This window comes from Bombyx mori, chromosome 14, assembly GCF_030269925.1.
Source record: "Bombyx mori chromosome 14, ASM3026992v2".
Lineage (NCBI taxonomy): Eukaryota > Metazoa > Arthropoda > Insecta > Lepidoptera > Bombycidae > Bombyx > Bombyx mori.
The window spans coordinates 3,161,214-3,179,025 of record NC_085120.1 but is presented as its reverse complement, the minus strand read 5'-3'; the positions used below and the strand labels follow the sequence as shown (position 1 = coordinate 3,179,025).

Here is a 17,812-nt window from a genome sequence, read left to right as displayed (position 1 = left end):
TTCTAGAGATGCACCATAGAAGGAATTTTTGGAATCCTAAAAGACGATTACATTTATTCATACATTTTTGGCCTAGCTATTCGCTGGCAGCCTAAGGGGGGGTTATTTCAGCTACGCCCAGACGGGTTGGTGAGCTCACGGGCTCAACCTGAGAGAATTTGCTAACACTAGCTCTAGTAAGAGCGGTTCGCAGAATCTACCACCGGATCGGAATCGCGACCCACTGAGAAGATCCGGCGAGAAACTCAGTGGGCAATATTTATACAATACCTTTTTTTTATTGCTTAGTTGGGTGGACGAGCTTACAGCCCACCTGGTGTTAAGTGGTTACTGGAGTCCATAGACATCTATAACTTAAATGCGTCACCCACCTCGAGATATAAGTTCTAAGGTCTCAGTATAGTTACAACGGCTGCCCCACCCTTCAAACCGAAACGCATTACTGCTTCACGGCAGAAATAGGTAGGGTGGCGGTACCTAGACGTGCGGACTTACAAGGTCCTACCACCAGTTTGACTACGTACTAAACCCCTGTTTATTTCTGCCGTATAGCAGTCACGTGTAAATCAAAGTGGATTGCAGCAGATTGTGGATTACTTCAGATGTCTATGGACCTCAACATCTGGTGCGTCACTCCTCCATCTTCGCCAGAACTAGATAATCTAAAAACATTAATTTTCACGCCAACTGAAATTATGAATTGACAAAGAATTATAAAAAAAAACCTTGTAATACACAAAACATATTTATTTGTTAGTAATAAAAAATATTCCTTTACATTCAGTTGATACATCTATACATTCTATATTCGACATTTAAACTACTTATTTGAGTTAAATACTAAGGGGTATTGTTTTATCCTACTAAATATTATCAGTACAAAAACATTAATATGCTGCTAATTCTGATTGGAGAAAGTGAGCATTTATAAGCGTATAACATAGAGGTTCGAAGGTTAGGTGTTAAGTTTGTTCATGACCTTGAACCGTTATATGCCGATAATTGTGCCAATCAACAAAACTGATCCACTAATCCAATAATGACGTTTGATATCGAGGGATGAAAGGCTTAATACGAGACATTTATCTTTGTAATTAAAGGTACGTTTTATTTGGAACTAGCGACCCGCCCTCGTTTCGCTTCGGAAAATGTAATTTATTATTGATTTCTCCGCTATTTAATGGATGTTATTGTACATACTAGAGGTCCCGCAGTAGTCGAAATTCGACTATAATTAATTGGAATTGTAAGTTTGTACACTATTATGATTGTATTTTATACTTCTATAATCACAAATTTCGCCAAGACTACAATATAAAAAATACTAACAAAGACAATATTTAATCTATTCTCAATTTGACAACAGACGTCAAGAACAAAAGTTTGAGAATAAATAGTATGCATGCGTGTGTGCGTCGAATACATGGTATGTAGTGTGTGTAATGTTTTCTTTAATGATTTAATTTATCTTTTATGCATTATTTAAAAAAAATATTAGCATTGTGCACTTCTTCTCTATATTCTCTATAAGTGTGGAAAATTTCATACTTCTCCGTCCGCGCAATTTTCGTAGAAAGGGATACAAAGTTTTTGCTTCACGTATTAATATATAGATAAACCTTCCTCTTCAATCACTATCTATTAAAAAAAAACGAATCAAAATCCGTAGCGTAATTTTAAAGATTTAAGCATACATAGGGACAGACAGATTTAGGGACTCCCTCCTCCGCGATTCGTCCCGCCCCCGCAACTCGTCCCTCTCCCGCGACTTGCCCTCCGACCGCGTCCGACAATCTCGCTTTAGCGATCGACTTCTTTCAGTCGATCAACTTTGAGCGCGTTAACGCTTTGGGCGACGCCATTCGCGCTGCCTCCACTGCACAACACTTTATCGCCGTTGTGCAAGAATACGCCGACGTATACGCGTCATTAAATACGTACGTCCTCCCCTCACTCCGCCGGTAATCAATGGCGTATATAAGTAGAATAAAGCCCCTATCCGTAACGATAGGATTTTTTAACGCTTACGGTCTCGCAAATCAACGTGATCAGGTTTCTGACTTTTTGCGTGACCATCAAATTGATATCTTTTTAGTGCAGGAGACCCTACTTAAGCCCGCGCGCCGTGACCCTAAAATCGCGAACTATAACATGGTCAGGAACGACAGGCTCTCTGCTCGTGGTGGTGGTACCGTCATTTACTATAGAAGAGCCCTGCATTGCGTCCCGCTCGATCCTCCCGCGCTCGCTAATATCGAAGCATCAGTGTGCCGAATCTCACTGACGGGACACGCGCCGATCGTTATCGCGTCCGTTTATCTTCCACCGGATAAGATCGTTCTAAGCAGTGATATCGAGGCACTGCTCGGCATGGGGAGCTCTGTCATTCTGGCGGGCGACCTAAATTGTAAACACATCAGGTGGAACTCACACACCACAACCCCGAATGGCAGGCGGCTTGACGCGTTAGTCGATGATCTCGCCTTCGATATCGTCGCTCCGCTAACCCCGACTCACTACCCGCTAAATATCGCGCATCGCCCGGATATACTCGACATAGCGTTATTAAAAAACGTAACTCTGCGCTTACACTCGATCGAAGTAGTTTCAGAGTTAGATTCAGACCACCGTCCCGTCGTTATGAAGCTCGGTCGCGCTCCCGACTCCGTTCCCGTCACGAGGACTGTGGTGGATTGGCACACGCTGGGCATCAGCCTGGCTGAATCTGATCCACCATCGCTCCCGTTTAACCCGGACTCTACCCCGTCTCCTCAGGATACCGCTGAAGCCATAGACATCTTAACGTCACACATCACCTCAACATTAGATAGATCATCGAAACAAGTTGTAGCGGAGGATTTCCTTCACCGCTTCAAATTGTCCGATGATATTAGGGAACTCCTTAGAGCTAAGAACGCCTCGATACGCGCCTACGACAGGTATCCTACCGCGGAAAATCGTATTCGAATGCGTGCCCTACAACGCGACGTAAAGTCTCGCATCGCCGAAGTCCGAGATGCCAGATGGTCTGATTTCTTAGAAGGACTCGCGCCCTCCCAAAGGTCTTACTACCGCTTAGCTCGTACTCTCAAATCGGATACGGTAGTAACTATGCCCCCCCTCGTAGGCCCCTCAGGCCGACTCGCGGCGTTTGATGATGACGAAAAAGCAGAGTTGCTGGCCGATACATTGCAAACCCAGTGCACGCCCAGCACTCAATCCGTGGACCCTGTTCATGTAGAATTAGTAGACAGTGAGGTAGAACGCAGAGTCTCCTTGCCACCCTCGGATGCGTTACCACCCGTCACCCCGATGGAAGTTAAAGACTTGATCAAAGACCTACGTCCTCGCAAGGCTCCCGGTTCCGACGGTATATCCAACCGCGTTATTAAACTTCTACCCGTCCAACTCATCGTGATGTTGGCATCTATTTTCAATGCCGCTATGGCGAACTGTATCTTTCCCGCGGTGTGGAAAGAAGCGGACGTTATCGGCATACATAAACCCGGTAAACCAAAAAATCATCCGACGAGCTACCGCCCGATTAGCCTCCTCATGTCTCTAGGCAAACTGTATGAGCGTCTGCTCTACAAACGCCTCAGAGACTTCGTCTCATCCAAGGGCATTCTCATCGATGAACAATTCGGATTCCGTACAAATCACTCATGCGTTCAACAGGTGCACCGCCTCACGGAGCACATTCTTGTGGGGCTTAATCGACCAAAACCGTTATACACGGGAGCTCTCTTCTTCGACGTCGCAAAAGCGTTCGACAAAGTCTGGCACAACGGTTTGATTTTCAAACTATTCAACATGGGTGTGCCGGATAGTCTCGTGCTCATCATACGGGACTTCTTGTCGAACCGCTCTTTTCGATATCGAGTCGAGGGAACCCGCTCCTCCCCACGACCTCTCACAGCTGGAGTCCCGCAAGGCTCTGTCCTTTCACCCCTCCTATTTAGCTTATTCGTTAACGATATTCCCCGGTCGCCGCCGACCCATTTAGCTTTATTCGCCGACGACACGACTGTTTACTATTCCAGTAGAAACAAGTCCCTAATCGCGAAGAAGCTTCAGAGCGCAGCCCTAGCCCTAGGACAGTGGTTCCGAAAATGGCGCATAGACATCAACCCAGCGAAAAGTACTGCGGTGCTATTTCAGAGGGGAAGCTCCACACGGATTTCCTCCCGTATTAGGAGGAGGAATCTCACACCCCCGATTACTCTCTTTAGTCAATCCATACCCTGGGCCAGGAAGGTCAAGTACCTGGGCGTTACCCTGGATGCATCGATGACATTCCGCCCGCATATAAAATCAGTCCGTGACCGTGCCGCGTTTATTCTCGGTAGACTCTACCCCATGATCTGTAAGCGGAGTAAAATGTCCCTTCGGAACAAGGTGACACTTTACAAAACTTGCATAAGGCCCGTCATGACTTACGCGAGTGTGGTGTTCGCTCACGCGGCCCGCACACACATAGACACCCTTCAATCTCTACAATCCCGCTTTTGCAGGTTAGCCGTCGGAGCTCCGTGGTTCGTGAGGAACGTTGACCTACACGACGACCTGGGCCTCGAATCTATACAGAAATACATGAAGTCAGCGTCGGAACGGTACTTCGATAAGGCTATGCGTCATGATAATCGCCTTATCGTAGCCGCCGCTGACTACTCCCCGAATCCTGATCATGCAGGAGCCAGTCACCGTCGACGCCCTAGACACGTCCTTACGGATCCATCAGATCCAATAACCTTTGCACTAGACGCCTTCAGCTCTAGGAGCAGGCTTAGGGACCTCGGTAACCGTACTCGTCGAACTCGACAAAGAGTTCGCCGTGCAACCTAACCCATGAATCAGCTCGCTGAGTTTCTCGCCGGATCTTCTCAGCGGGTCGCGATTCCGATCCGGTAGTAGATTCATTCGCGAAGCAGCTACTCTTGAGTTGTTAGGTCTCCTTCGGAGGCGCTCGGGCAGCTGTTAGCAAATCCCACCACTCCTGGCTGAGCCTTTGCTCGCCCACCTGTCCTGGTGAAACTGGAAAGGCCTCCGGGCCACCAGTAACACTTCAATCATAAAAAAAAAAAAAAAAAAAAAAAAAAAAAAAAAAAAAAAAAAAAAAAAAAAGATTTAGGGACAGAGAAAGCGACTTTGTTTTATGCTATGCAGTGATTAGCATCGACAGTGCGATGTTTTTAATTGAACTACAATTAAGTTTACTCCATTCAAATAGCTAGAGAACTTTTGTTTCTTATGATATTTTTTCCAAATTTTAAAGTTTAATTGGCTCTCCTGTAATTTTGCAAAAATCGCGCTTAAACCTTTATTAGTCGTTCACCCCTCGAATTATGAGCAATAACATAATATTTTACATGAGTACATTTATATAAGTTTTTTGGTTTAGTCTTAAAAACGAAATAAATCAAATACGTACGTCGATATTACGACGATCAGAAAACTGCCAAGTCACGAACACAATCTTTCATATATAGGTCAAATCGGTATAATATCGAGTTTCCCTACTGCTGATTAACAAATATATAATAATAAAAATGTATTTTATGACGGCTGTCCTTAAAAACCATAATGTGTGACATCGCGGCAGAAATATACGTCCTAATTAAGAGTAAAAACAAACAAAAGATATGTTTTTCATAACTAATAAACTGATAAAATTTAAAGAAAAATCGTGTGCTAGTATGTAGTCATAACAAAAACAATTATTTGTTTATATTTTTATACATGAGTTATTTTTCGAACCATCATTACAACGATAGATATATACAAAAATTATATTCGAAAAGTTTAAAAAATCAGTGTTACCCTAATTGGACAATTAAATCACCAATTTTTTTTCTATCTGGTAACACAAGCATACTTGTTTCCTCGTATATTTTTCCCTAAACTAAGATTAGACAGAGATACATATAGCAAATCAGTATTTTTCTATAGATATGATATGACATAGTATTAAAAACCAGTAACATATTATTAACGTAATTATTACGAAAACATTTTAAATAGGTGCTTAATGATGACAGAAAAATATTTGTGTTACTTTAGAAAATTCGGTTACCAAAGAGCTTTATGGGCATTTGCGCTGTAGATGTCTATGGGCTCCAGTAACCACTTAACACCAGGTGGGCTGTGAGCTCGTCCACCCATCTATGCAGTAAAAAAGAAAAAAGGAAGTAACCTTAAAATTTCCGTATAAATAATGCATCGAGTGAGCTTGCACTCCGGCTCGGCTTACATAATACAATTGAGACTGTGACCTCATGTCTCAAACTCGACAGCATTTAGTGTGGACCCTTTTAGTTTCCTAACCTCACAGAGGGCAAGCCGAGGTTCGTCGACGCAATGATTTTTACTATCATTCATAAGAGCAATGGCAAAAACTGAACTTTTGTTAGTCTATTGCAGTAAATTGTTGTTTTTTTTTTACAAATTTCCATATTCTTCTCTCATTTCGTGGACTATAAAGTAGAGAAAGTTCCCTATTGACATTGCTAATGATAAGACGGATATACGGTTTCAAATTAGTGCCGTTACGAAGTACAGTTGTAATTTCTACCAGCCAAATGTACAATGTACATAATATATTATATTAACTAAGCATAAGGGTTTAATAACATGCGACAGTCTCATAAAAAAAATCTATGAAAAACATTAGGTTATTTCTCTTCGGAGAATATAATCATACGATATCTAATAAATAAAAATAAGAAAAATAAGCTTTATGATCGCAGCTTAAGTACCAAATTAAAATGAAAAACCTTTCTAGAAAATTTAAATTACGATATTCTAATCCGTATCTAGGTACTTACTATTATTATTCACAAAATAAATAGCACTATAAAATTCTGTTTCATACACTACTGTATTACAATAAAATTATTATATTTAAATAATATCGATTTAAGGCAAGTTCTACATTGATTCGCACTTAACGTACTACGTAGGTAATTACCTACTTTAATAATAATAATAAAAACGTTTTAATCGCATTTATTCGTGTGAAATAAATCGATTCATTATAAATATTATTATAAAGTGTTACCATCCTAAAAAAATATATGATAATGCCACAGTGTTGCTACTATACAAAAAAAAAACCTAGCTTACACGTAGATTTTTCAAGCAAAAGGCCAATGATATTTTATCTGATACACGAAAAAAACTATGAATGTTATTAATTAATCTTTCATTTAACATCGACGCTTTTACACGCACAAGCGTGCGGGCACAGTTTCAGTTTGTTTAAATCCAAACACGCACCGTGGAAAGTGTGGCCGCATTTAAAAACCCAGAGTCCGCCATCTTTGATCAAAACGTCATTTCGTAACGGCAGCCCGCACAGAGCGCAATCGGATACCCCGTTGTTAATGTCGGCTATGTTATCTAAAATATCGGTGAAATCGTTTTTATCGTTCGAAGCTAACGGCTTCAGGCCCCAGTGCCGGGACTTCGCTGCCACCGATATCGGCAAGGAAGTGTTCTTCAGTTGTCCTCCTGTTGTGTTTCGAAGAAGATTGCATATCTGTTGAAAACAAAGCGATTTTGCTTAATAATAAAATCGTATTCGTTATTAACTGAATTATAAACTTATAAGATGAGACTCTGAAAAATTAGGGGGGTTGGGGTGAAGTGGGGTAAATTGAATTTGGTTCAATTCAACCCGTTGAAGACCCAAGTTTGCGCTTTCAATGCGAAGAAGGACCCCTTTGTCATGGCGCCGCAATTCCAAGGAGTATCCCTGCAGCCTTCCAAGAGTATTGGGATACTTGGGGTCGACATTTCGAGCGGTGTCCAATTTCGGAGTCATTTGGGGGGCTAAGCCAAGTTAGCGTCAAAAATGCTGGGAGTCCTCAACAGAGCGAAGCGGTACTTCACGCCTGGACAAAGACTTTTGCTTTACAAAGCAAAGGTCCGGCCTCGCGTGGAGTAATGTTCCCACCTCTGAGGCGGGGCTCCCAAATACCAGCTACTTCGATTTCACTCCATGACACCACTCTTATACAATCTATACATATAAATAAAATTAGAGTGCATTGAAATAACCGCTTTTTACGACATGCATATGAATATACCTAGTCAGGTCATAAGTATTGTCACACAGTAAAAACTTTTCTTTTAGAATGCTGGCCACAAAAAAGCTTATTGAATTCGAATTTCGAATTGTTCATGAAAATAAAAATAGTATACATTTAGAATTTTACTCATTTTTAAATATGGAGTGGACGCTTAAAGAAGACCGTGTTGCAGTTATTGCGTTGTATAATTGCGGTTACGCGCCAATTTAAATTTTTAACATACTGAAAAATTTTAATATAACCAAAAGATTCGTTTATCGTACCATCAAACGATACAATGAAGACTCTAGTGTAGATGACAGGTCAAGAAGTGGTCGCCCTCGGTCTGTTAGGACTCCAGCAGTAATAAAAGCTGTGAAGGCGCGAATTCAAAGAAATCCCAAACGTAAGCAGAAACTGTTGGCCCTTCAGATGGGGTTAAGCAGAACCACGGTGAAAAGGGTGTTAAATGAAGACTTAGGGCTTTTGGCATATCGAAGAAAAACAAGACATCGTTTGAATGCTCGTCTAATGGACCTGAGACTGAAGAGATGCCGCGCTTTGTTTAAGCGGTACGCGGGAAAAAAATATCGGGAAATTCTTTTTTCGGATGAAAAAATTTTTACCGTAGAAGAGAGCTACAACAAACAAAATGATAAGGTGTACGCACACAGTAGTAAAGAAGCGAGCAACCGTATTCCGCGTGTCCAACGAGGTCATTTTCCATCCTCGCTCATGGTATGGTTGGGAGTTTCTTATTGGGGCTTAACAGAGGTACATTTTTGTGAGAAAGGTGTAAAAACGAATGCAGTTGTGTATCAAAATTCAGTCCTGATGAACCTTGTGGTACCTGTTTCTCATACCATGTTCAATAACAGGCACTGGGTATTCTAACAAAATTCGGCGCCAGTTCATAGAGCGAAGAGCACACAAGACTGGCTGGCGGCGCGTGAAATCGACTTCATCCGGCACGAAGACTGGCCCTCCTCCAGTCCAGATTTGAATCCGTTAGATTACAAGATATGGCAACACTTGGAGGAAAAGGCGTGCTCAAAGCCTCATCCCAATTTGGAGTCACTCAAGACATCCTTGATTAAGGCAGCCGCCGATATTGACATGGACCTCGTTCATGCTGCGATAGACGACTGGCCGCGCAGATTGAAGGCCTGTATTCAAAATCACGGAGGTCATTTTGAATAAACTTTAGTGTCATAAGAATCTATGTTTTGTTAAGTTCATTTTGGTATATGAATGGTTACATAATGAATAAACTTGTTTCAATTATTTTACATTAAACATGTGACAGAATTTATGACCTGACTAGGTATATACGGTATATACACCAAAATAACATTTTTTCCTGTCTGTCTGTTGGTTCCGGCTAATCTCTGGAACGGCTGGAGCGATTTTGATGAGACTTTCGCTAATAGGTAGCTGATGATATAAGAAGTAACTTAGGCTACTTTTTTTAGATTAGCTTCGCCCCGCGGCGTCACCCGCAGTTATTGTCGTACCGCGCGCAACATGGCGGGACTCGCCTATCAATAATACAATTTAATGTTTCCGAAGCGAAGCGAGGGCGGGTCGCTAGTAAATAAATAAAAGTCACTAGAAATAATATTTAATAACAATCTTACCTCATGTTTAGAATCTTCATATCTATAGCTGGTGTATAGAGCGTCGACTAGTTGCGCTGTCACCGTCGAATCATACTTCTCGAACATGGTAACCATCAGGCATGTGTGATAGAACTTGACGGTCACCTCGCCCGGCTCTATCAGACGTGAATGCTCCTCCATTATCCTAAGCGAGTTCCTTCCGCCGACGCTTTTGATCATCAGCGCCCCCAGATCGTCCCAGCACAGCGTGTCCTTGACGGAAACGTTGCTGAACTTCTTCGAGCAGTTCAGACAAACGTTCGCGTGCAACGTGGCGTACAGCTGGACCGCTCTACTCCAGCTGTCCAAAGTGAACTGCGGCAGGAAGTTGTGCAGCAAACTCTCATCCAGCATCTGCATTAATATCCTCAAGATATTCACGAGATCTTCGTTTCGTCTCAAATATAAAATTTTCCTCCATAAATACGGCATCCGTTTGCACGTGTCGTAGCATTGCTCTTTCGTCGGACTAGACCACTGTCTCTCGATGAATTCGTCGATCAGCTCGAAGAAGATCGGGTTTTGCTTGGTCCTGGCGTAAGGAAGCGGGTAGCCGCACTCGCAACCAAAGTCCGTATGTTTCTGACCCTTCAGATTAACCGATATGCAGGAGTCGACAAAGTATTTGTACAGAACCTCATCACTTATGATGCAGTCCAAGAACTGGGCCCGTTTCGTCGTCTCGCTTAAATACTTCAAGAATATATTGTTCGGTACGTATTTAGATTCCTCCGGCGAGCCGACGGACGCGCAATAATCCTCCAACAGTCTCATCAATTCGTAAACTGACCTAATATCACAGGCGAAGCTTTCTATAATAGAAATTAAATTCGATTTTTCATCTTCCTTACCGACGAGGCTTAACCTAAAATATTGATAGAGAGATTTACAGATATCGTCTTTGTCTGAGCTAATATTATTTTCTATTTCTATGGCTTTTTGACTAGGTTGTTTGAAGACTATATCGCGTTCCAATACAGGCGTTTGATCAAGAGCTAAAGGTTCATCTCTTGATATTATTTTGGGAGTTTGGGCGGGGGGCATAATTAGTTTCTCTTGCGGTTTCTCGACACTGAGGTGCTTCATTTTCCCTTCGAAGTCGTCCCATTTCTCTTTTAAAATCTTTTTACTCGTATTCAATCTGTCCGTGACCGACACACTGAAGTCTTTCAGCGTCTGCATGGCCTCCGGTGGTATGTTACCGAAACTATATTCTTCGTTATTGTCGATTGTTTTATCCATTTCACTCATCAATGAAGTTTGTGCGTTATACGTATTGTCAACCACGTATATCCCAGATTTCACTTTCTTGGCTTCGTTCTCTTTCAATCTTTCGAACTTCACTAACAGAGTATGGATAGTTTCCAGCAGTTCTTTATCGTCAATTTTCTCTTTCAGCCCGGCGAGGATGTGCAGCCTCGTTGACATCTCGTTGGCCAGTAAATAATCTTTGTATTGAGCACACAAATTCGCACACAAACGATGCTTGTCATCGACGTAACATTTGATCAGGAATTTGTCTATTTTCATGAACTTCAAATTGATTAACGATCCGTTATTTAGCCAAACGTATATCGCATCACCGTAGACCTTACAGTCGGCTATGCTTTTGTAACGAGCGCACCAAATCGTGTGGTCAACATTATCCAAGTTGAGAAAGAAAAGAGCGTCTTTCTTGTACGAAAATATGACGCCATTGAGATTGAAGATCCTCGGAAAATTGACCGATAGGCCGTCAGCGTTAATAGTGGCCATTTCATCGAAACTATGTCTTTCGTGTTCATAAGCGTCTACTGTTAGAATATTCATGGGACTCCTTCCTAAAATCTGTTTGAACTGGTGCGTCCTTTTGACTGTCCCATCGACGGCGGCTTCCCACAGCCGAGACGAGGGTCTGGCGGCGAAGACCAATGTGTTATCCAATCCCCTACCGACGGCGAAGCTGCTGTCCTCGTTGATAATACTGTATTTCCTGACTTCCGAATAATCCTTAACTTTGTTCTTAATGTTAATCTCGACGGCGTTCTCTTTGTTAACGAAACAAGCACCGAATTCGCCGTCCCTTAGTTTCTGGCCTATCTGCCTGTATTGTTCTTCGGTCGTGTCGCATAGATAACACCGGGTCAACGTCGATACCAATAGCATATACGATTTTACGTCAATTTGACATACACGAGAATCCAAATTCATGATCGTTTGCGACGAACTCTGGAACATTGTTTTTGCCTGAAACAGCGCAAGCGAACACTCACTCACTTATAGACCATTTACTAACGCGGGAAATATAGACAGACCATTTACCTACGCGAGAAATATATATGGAATAAATGAAAAACATCTCCAGGGGACACATTTAGCAGCGTATGCAGTTTTGTGCATCGCATGCATTTGGTCAGTCGTACATAGGCCACCCGACACGGCAGACACTGGTGAATATACGGAGTTAAAATTGCAATCAACTTGTTTCATTAGTGAAGGGCAGTTTACTCTTTACTCTTGCCAAAGCAACCGTACAGTGGTGACCCCGACGTGACCCCAAAGCAACCGTACAATCTCAAAAAAATTACAAGCTGATTCGTGATTATTTTCCTAATTATAATTTCGAGTATGACGAATACTTATTTAAAGTAAATTCGGCAGTTTTCTCTACCCTATTAGTGAACGTCTTATTTTGCAAATGGTGCGATAATTATGATGGTACTAACCCATCGACAATTCCCACCAACGACATGGTTATTTTTTATTATGATTCGTCACATTTTATATGCAACCATAACTGAGGGTCAGCTGGTGTTAAGCCGTTGCTGCCGCCTCTTGAGATCAAGTGGATGACCCCACCTTCAGACGCGAGGTACAGCTCTTAATTGAAGACATTAGTGGATGAAGGGGATATGAAACAATTTGTGATTTTGCGAAAACGGGCAACAAACTTTTTTACTTGTACTTTTTCTTCGTACATAGATCCTTCATCACATGCAATTTCTAAAAATAGCCTTTATGCCCGTAGTTTTAAGGTCTAATATGGTTTATAGGCACATAACACCTTCATTCAATGTTAAAACTAAAAAATCTAAGAATGGTACTTAACCCCTTCATCCACCCATGTCTTCAATTGTATCACGACTCTTCAAAGCCCGAATGACTGATTCGCGGCACATATGTATGTAGGGCAGTAAGCAAGTATTGGTTTCAATTTGTCTCAACTGGTTCCAGAGTTCTCTACTACGTCATTCAATCGCACCAAATATAAAAAGGCGCAAAATAAACGACTCTTAAGTAAGAAACTAATTTACTGGTGGTAGGATCTCTTGTGGATCCGCACGGGTAGGTACCATCACTCTGCCTATTTCTGCCGTGAAGCAGTAGTGCGTTTCGGTTTGAAGGGTGGGGCAGCCGTTGTAACTGTACTTAGATCTTAGAACTTATATCTCAAGGTGGGTGGCGTATTTACGTTGTAGATGTCTATGGGCTCCAGTAACCACTTAACAACATGTGGGCTGTGAGATCGTCCACCCATCTAAGCAATAAATAAAAAAAATCGGCTGTACACTCACGATGAAACTCTGCAGCTGCAGGACCGCTATCTTGCCTACGTCATCGCCGCTAAAGAGCATGTTGCCGCTCCAGGCCAGCGCGGTGACCTCGTTGCCCTGGTGCTCCTTGGACGTGACTACCGAATGCAGGGCGTTGGGACCCTGTTCGCACCCTGACACCGTGATAACACCGCGCCCATTCGCGAAGCCAACGTGCTTCTCGTCAGCCGATATTGAAAGACGCGTGATAGCGCCATCCTGAAGTTAAATAAGGAATTTTTGTCTGCTAATTTATTTATTCACCTTTATGCATAAAAGTTCAGGTGGCGGACTCAATGACTAAAACATTCTGTGCCAGTCAACCAACGGTGGTCTTAATGCTACTTTTCGTTCAGAAAAAGTTGCCGAAGCTTTATTTTGAAAGCTAGACGATCAGAGAATAAACATGGCTATACATGGCCCTAAACTAGGACACCCTGTATTATGGGATACAGAGAGTGATATGCAAACTTAAATATCGTTAAACATGTCAAGCATCTAAACTTAAGCCCACACGAGTCGTTACCATTGTAAAAGATTGCAGCTGACATAGTGTCAAGGTAACGAATGTCAGTCAGTAGCACACGTATGCTACAATGTTACCTAGAAAATTCCCCGACTTCAGTAAATCAAACTCAAGAAAATACTCTTGCTTAGTCTACTAATACAACTACTGACTAATAAATCTCAATGCAACATACCGAATTAAATTCCTTCCTTAACGCTATCGTTATCTTTACAGTCTTTATACAGAGAACTAATAATTCTAGTAAAGGTAAAAAATATTTCCCTATCCAAGACTTTGTTCAATGAAATTTCTGCCTCAATAGTAATATGGAAGATGAAGTCATGACAAAAAGGCAAAGATAAAATTTTCTACTAAGATGTCAAAGATTTGTCGGGGTGACTATACCGGTGAATATACTATATGTTGTATTTATTCATTCATTTCGATAAGTGGTGAACGACATACATACACAAGAGGTTAATGAGGCTCATAAAAATCTCAAAGTGAATGCCTCCACCCACCTTGAGACTTGAAACTTAATGCCTCAATGATAAATAGGCAAATAAAAATTTTTATGGTTTTATTTTTATTATGCAATGTAATTCCTCATCGTGGACGGCATACGTTAACGTGTATTTTTCATTTAAAAAATTGTGTCTGTCTGCGAGATTTGAATACAGAGACAGTCCCAGACAGTGGACTGATTCGAATCAGTTTCAAAAGGTCTCAGATCTGAGTAGAGCTGTAGATACGAATTAAAAAAAAAATATTATTAATTTGTAAGTCATTAGATTAATAAAGTGGGTAGTATTCACTTTGTTTTGTTAACGTTAGGTACCCAAACTCATCTTTATATCTGATGCTACCACCACCAGTACAACCAGTACTAAAGGAGATTCAAAATCAAATTGCATCATATAGAAATAAGAATTTTCTTTGAACACTACTTGTCCTTGACATAAGATATTCTACACGTGTGCATCATAATGAATTCGTGACACTCGGTAACTATTTATTTAGGTTTTTTTTTTTTTCCTACCTAAGCTGAGAGCCTTGAGAGGCTATGTCAGCGTAACCCTAACTTTTGTAGGTGAGCTCACGGGGCTCAAACCTGATGACGTTGCTAACACGAACCCTAGCAAGAGCCGTGCTTCGCAGAATCTACCACCGGATCGGAAACGCGACCCACTGAGAAGATCCGGCGAGAAACTCAGTGGGCTGTGTCTGGGAGTTAATTTACTCGTCGAGCCCTTCGTCGCAAGCGACGGGTTCGACGAGAACGGTGACCGGTGCTTGAAGTGCCTAGAAGCACCGTTAGTGGATCGGGAGGATTTATTTAGGTGTTTTTACTTAAAGCCATGTTTAACGAGGAAAGTGTTTTATTTTAAATTTAAAGGCGGAAAACGGAATTAATTTAATTAAAAGAATTTTGAATATATTAACGAGGAAAGTGTTTTATTTTAAATTTAAAGGCGGAAAACGGAATTAATTTAATTACAAAAATTTTGAATAAGATATTTGTGTAGTTGTATGTTTATTACCTATCTGTTATTTAGCATTCTTTAGCAATAAACAATTCTCTGTTAAAAGAAAAACGTCTGATAGTAACATTAATATGTACAATTACAAATTACACTAAAAATGAACCAATCACAATTGAACCTTTGATAAGATATTATGAAACGGACAGAAACAAACAGATAGGTCAGTGTAAACCTTTTTCAGACCAGACGTGATTGCAATAAATGTTAATAAAATTCTATATCCTATAGTTTATGAATCTTTTTGTAACCCAGATTCACATCTTTATTTTTGAAAGTGAAATTTCTGTGGATGATATAACAGAATTACTTACCTTATTTGGAATCAGTTGCACAAATTCACACGGATTCTTGTTGAATATGTAAATACCACCACTCGTAGCTCCAAATGCTAACAGCGATTTTGAAACATCAAAGCACGTGTACTGAAAATTGAAATTAATTTGCTATAAGAAATTTATAACAGAATAAAGTGGTGACTTTTTGGGGCGAACATGAGGACTGGAGTTGTGTGATTTGTTTTATTTTGTCTATTTAGTGTTTCTTCAGGTTTAAATTAAATGCATATTAATGGTGGTTTAATTAATTGTTTAGTATATGTGAAAGTGCACAAATGTGGAAAATAAAACAAATCCGCTGGACGTAACTTCTCGGGATCCTTCAAAAAGTCCACTGAAAAGTCTCAGTAAATGACCACCATTTTACTGAGATTATTATATATATTATATTTATGTTATGTCACGATTGGTTTCCTTCGTTCTTTATCATTCATATACCGTAAATAATTAAAACAGTGAATCATAAAAATCTTATTACTTGATGCTGGCTAATGCACAAACCGTGCCAGAGACAAAAAATAAGGAAGAAGAATATAGTTGTATGTTTTCAATTTCATTTAACTGTAAAAAAATGTGGTCTCTCATCCATTTCTCTCTTACTTCCGTCTCGTGCTGAGGCCACATCTACAATTTCAAGCAGAGCAGGAAAGATATGATTATAATACATATATCTAAGATGTTGTATTGAACATTATATTATATATAGCCATACTTCTCTTACATTTGTCAACGGTATTTGTGCCTGAAGCCTTTTCTATATTTCTTTTGTCTACATTCATAATGAGTGATCATTCTTTATATTTAGTAAAGCATTTGTACAGTTGCCATGAGGTTTTAATTTTATAATTCAAACCTTGCATCTAAGCACACTCGATTTACTCTTTAATGAATGTTAACTTAAGACTTTAAATAGCAAGTTGTATAATACAAATTGTGTTATAATATACAAAGTCATGACGTCCGTGGAAAAGAACAGTAATTGAGATAATAATTTCAATTCAAATTAATAATAAAAATTTGGATGAGAACAATGTATACATTAGCCCCATTCATGATAGCTTACAGAAATATATTTGAAAAAATAGGGATAATTATTGCGTAGATAAGAGTTAGCTCTCGTGGGGGGCGTAACAGAAGAGATGTAGTGGTTTACACATCATTAACATTGTGTAACTGGTTGATAAGTAGAATTACAGCTATAATTAAACTCTCACTTAGAGCGAAAGACGGCTCAGTTACCTATATATTCGTCGTATAGGACTTGAAGTAGTCATAAATCCCAAAATGACCAGAAATAAAAATTGGTAATTAAATAGATCGAAAACAAACAAAGATATATTGGAAAACAAATACTGGCTGTTTTTAAATGAGCAGGAAAATTTTACTGATCTCGTTCACGAGTTACAATTAAAAGCGTACATCTATAATCGGGTTATTTAAATATTTTTTGAACATTCGCCAAATAAACACTCACCTTTATACGTTGTACATTTTTGATTGGGTAATTAATGCATTCTGTAACATTTGGAAGTTCCTGCAATATATAAGGAGGAGGCATAATATTCGACATTTTTATACTATCATTTTTCTTATTTACAAAATGTTTTTTTATTTATTTAGATTTAAGGCAAGAACTCATACGGTGCCTTCACTCAATGTGAAAATGACGATGTCAAAATTGACACTTAAAACTTCGAGCTTAATGACAGTGACACTGACAGCATAGACAAAAACAATTATGCATAGACCTATTTATTATACTTCAGTGCAATCAAGTGAATGCACTTGCACTTGCGTGTATTTGAGCGTTCAATAAAGTGACATTGTCCGCATTGTGATGTTCGTTTCGCAACTTCATAAATGACCTCTAATTATTATCAATTAACCAAATTAAGGCGGAAACGATCAGAACTAGACTTCGAAAATGTGAAGCTCGTGGTTATCTACAAATCGTGGTTATCATCCCAATCTACAAATCCAGTTAGGCGGTTAATCTTGTTAAAGATCACCATGGGGTTCCGAAATTATTTTGGATATAAGACCCCTTTTTTCTAAATGAACGAATACCTCAGACCTCTATAGGCAAATTACTATAAAAATCTTATTTCCTATTGATACAGAATACT

General features: G+C 40.2%; 1 protein-coding gene across 1 annotated transcript; it reads right to left on the bottom strand.

The window, feature by feature from the left end:
- Window positions 1–726: 726 nt before the first annotated feature.
- Window positions 727–17,365, bottom strand: LOC100739997 (Hermansky-Pudlak syndrome 5). Its single transcript, XM_004922787.5, has 5 exons — window positions 17,161–17,365; window positions 15,663–15,773; window positions 13,282–13,518; window positions 9,707–11,953; window positions 727–7,537 (listed from the first exon to the last, which is right to left on the bottom strand). Exons 1-5 carry the CDS (start codon window positions 17,254–17,256, stop codon window positions 7,202–7,204), a joined length of 3,027 nt encoding a protein of 1,008 aa, XP_004922844.2. The 5' UTR covers window positions 17,257–17,365; the 3' UTR covers window positions 727–7,201.
- Between the last annotated feature and the right edge of the window lie 447 nt (window positions 17,366–17,812).

What these genes read in the sequence shown, in the direction of transcription:
- LOC100739997 (XM_004922787.5), bottom strand. Translation starts at nt 17,256, where the DNA reads ATGTCGAATATTATGCCTCCTCCTTATATATTGCAGGAACTTCCAAAT. An exon ending in TGCAACTGATTCCAAATAAG is followed by an intron (nt 13,519 to 15,662) that starts GTAAGTAATTCT and finishes ATTTAACTTCAG; the next exon opens with GATGGCGCTATCACGCGTCT. An exon ending in TGCAGCTGCAGAGTTTCATC is followed by an intron (nt 11,954 to 13,281) that starts GTGAGTGTACAG and finishes GCGCTGTTTCAG; the next exon opens with GCAAAAACAATGTTCCAGAG.